Source organism: Adiantum capillus-veneris, chromosome 2, assembly GCF_014529385.1.
Source record: "Adiantum capillus-veneris isolate H3 chromosome 2, ASM1452938v2, whole genome shotgun sequence".
Taxonomy (NCBI): domain Eukaryota; kingdom Viridiplantae; phylum Streptophyta; class Polypodiopsida; order Polypodiales; family Pteridaceae; genus Adiantum; species Adiantum capillus-veneris.
In genome coordinates this window covers 117,306,687-117,308,500 of record NC_140932.1, presented here as the reverse complement: position 1 = coordinate 117,308,500, position 1,814 = coordinate 117,306,687, and the positions used below count along the sequence as shown (strand labels likewise).

At 44.4% G+C, this 1,814-nt stretch overlaps 1 protein-coding gene across 1 annotated transcript; it reads right to left on the bottom strand.

Annotated features, from left to right (window-relative positions):
• Positions 1-836: 836 nt before the first annotated feature.
• Positions 837-1,504, bottom strand: LOC147463455 (uncharacterized). The gene is made up of 3 exons (XM_086528892.1): positions 1,255-1,504; positions 1,056-1,157; positions 837-954 (listed from the first exon to the last, which is right to left on the bottom strand). The coding sequence occupies exons 1-3, from the start codon at positions 1,492-1,494 to the stop codon at positions 910-912; spliced, it is 387 nt and encodes a 128-aa protein (XP_086385018.1). The 5' UTR covers positions 1,495-1,504; the 3' UTR covers positions 837-909.
• Positions 1,505-1,814: the final 310 nt, after the last annotated feature.

Below are 1,814 nucleotides of genomic sequence, written 5' to 3'. Positions count from 1 at the left end.
TTAAGGACAATGACTCAGTCTACCTAGATCTAGAAAGATTTCAAATGCTCTATGTGGGAGCAAGAAGGATGGTTGCAGACTAGAAGTCAACCAGTTACCACAATCAAACAATTTGTCAGTTACCTGCACATCCTGTATGTGTCTAGGTACTACAAAGAATTGCAAAACGGGACCTTACTCTACTAATGACAGAGTGGTTAATCCAATTGCTAAAGACTTGACCACAGCAGACCTTAGGTCACTAGGGCTGCAAGTAGAAATGTTGTTGGGTAAGAAACCATCATAGAAATGCATGATAGACATTCGGTAGCAACTAAAGGAGATGCACTACAAGAGGTTGTGTGCTCTTATGACGCTGTTAGCGACGGAAATACATTGGGTTTTTATAACCCCCGGCGTCGCTACGAGAGCGTCGCTATAGACGTCGCTATATGCGTTGCTATGAGCGTCGCTATATAGCGACGCATATAGCGACGCCTATAGCGACGTTTACACAGAAGACTATAGCGACGCTACAGAGCCATAAATAGCGACGCTTATAGCGACGCCCGAGAGAATTTTTTTTTGGTGGCAGTTCAATGCCCTGCCACCCATCAACCATATTGTACTTGATTCACTTTTTAAAAAAAGTGCAAAGGTAGATAATAGACCCAAAATAGTCACCCACAAGACGCATTGTTTGCAAAATTGACAATTGTACACATCATAGGCAAAATGAATTGATTGGCAAATGTAATAATGACAATTGTACAACATCATAGGCATAAAGAATTGATTGGCAAAAGGAACTGCGGTGACAAATGTAATAATATACATGGTTCAAAAAGACGTATAAAATCCGTCTCATGATACATAAGCTATGAGAAACCCTAAACTAATGCTATCTAGCTACGGCTAAACTGACGTCGTCTAGTCAGACGTCTCATCGCGTCCAAGCGGCGTATCTGTCGGATTCTGCAAAAAAAGACAATAAGACAGCTTTCAGTAAGTATAAACATATAACGACATTTATAACACAATACAAAAAATAAAAAAGAGTAAACGCTAATACTAACCATGCCGCCGCGAGAACTGAAAATGTCCATCAGGGCGTTTAAGCCCTTCCTGCCTGCGTACTCGCGCTCGTACGGTGTGGGATCACGTCCTGTCATCGACCACTATCAAAACATACAAAGATTTCATTATGTTAGAACTAAAAAACTCATAAACCCTATACTATCAAACATGCATAAAGAGCAATGTGAAAAGACTTACAAAATCGGCCTTAAATGATGCCCATCCACCGCTCCTCAAGTGGTGCGAGCTCCCTGCCTCTACTCGCGCTCTGGCTGCATCCTTTTGTTGCTTCCACTTGTCGGGATTCTCGCGCGCTGCTTTCTTCGCATTCTTCCAATCTTCTTTGGCCAGCCAATCTGGCCTGTTCCACCCATTCTTGATTGCTTTTTGCACTTCGGAACGCTTGTGTTTGCAGTATTCGTGCATTCGAATCTTCATCAGGTCTTCATTGAAGCGCTGATCCCGTGTTGGAACGGGAAACTCATCATGAAGTATGCTGATGACTCTGTTTTTTAAATCACTTGGTACTTCACTCCATTTGTTTAGTATGTAGTGTCTAAACAGCTGAGAGCAAAGACCACGCATGCGCGAGATCACCTTCTTGCCGTCATCATCCATGATGATGCCGCCGCTGATGTCGACGGAGTAAGGCAAGCCCTCTGGCCGGTGACGCGTGAACCTGGGTGTCCCGGTAGGGGTCTCTAGCGGCGTGTCGATGGGGGTACGGACGTCAGGTGTCTCCACCGGCGTCTGGGCCC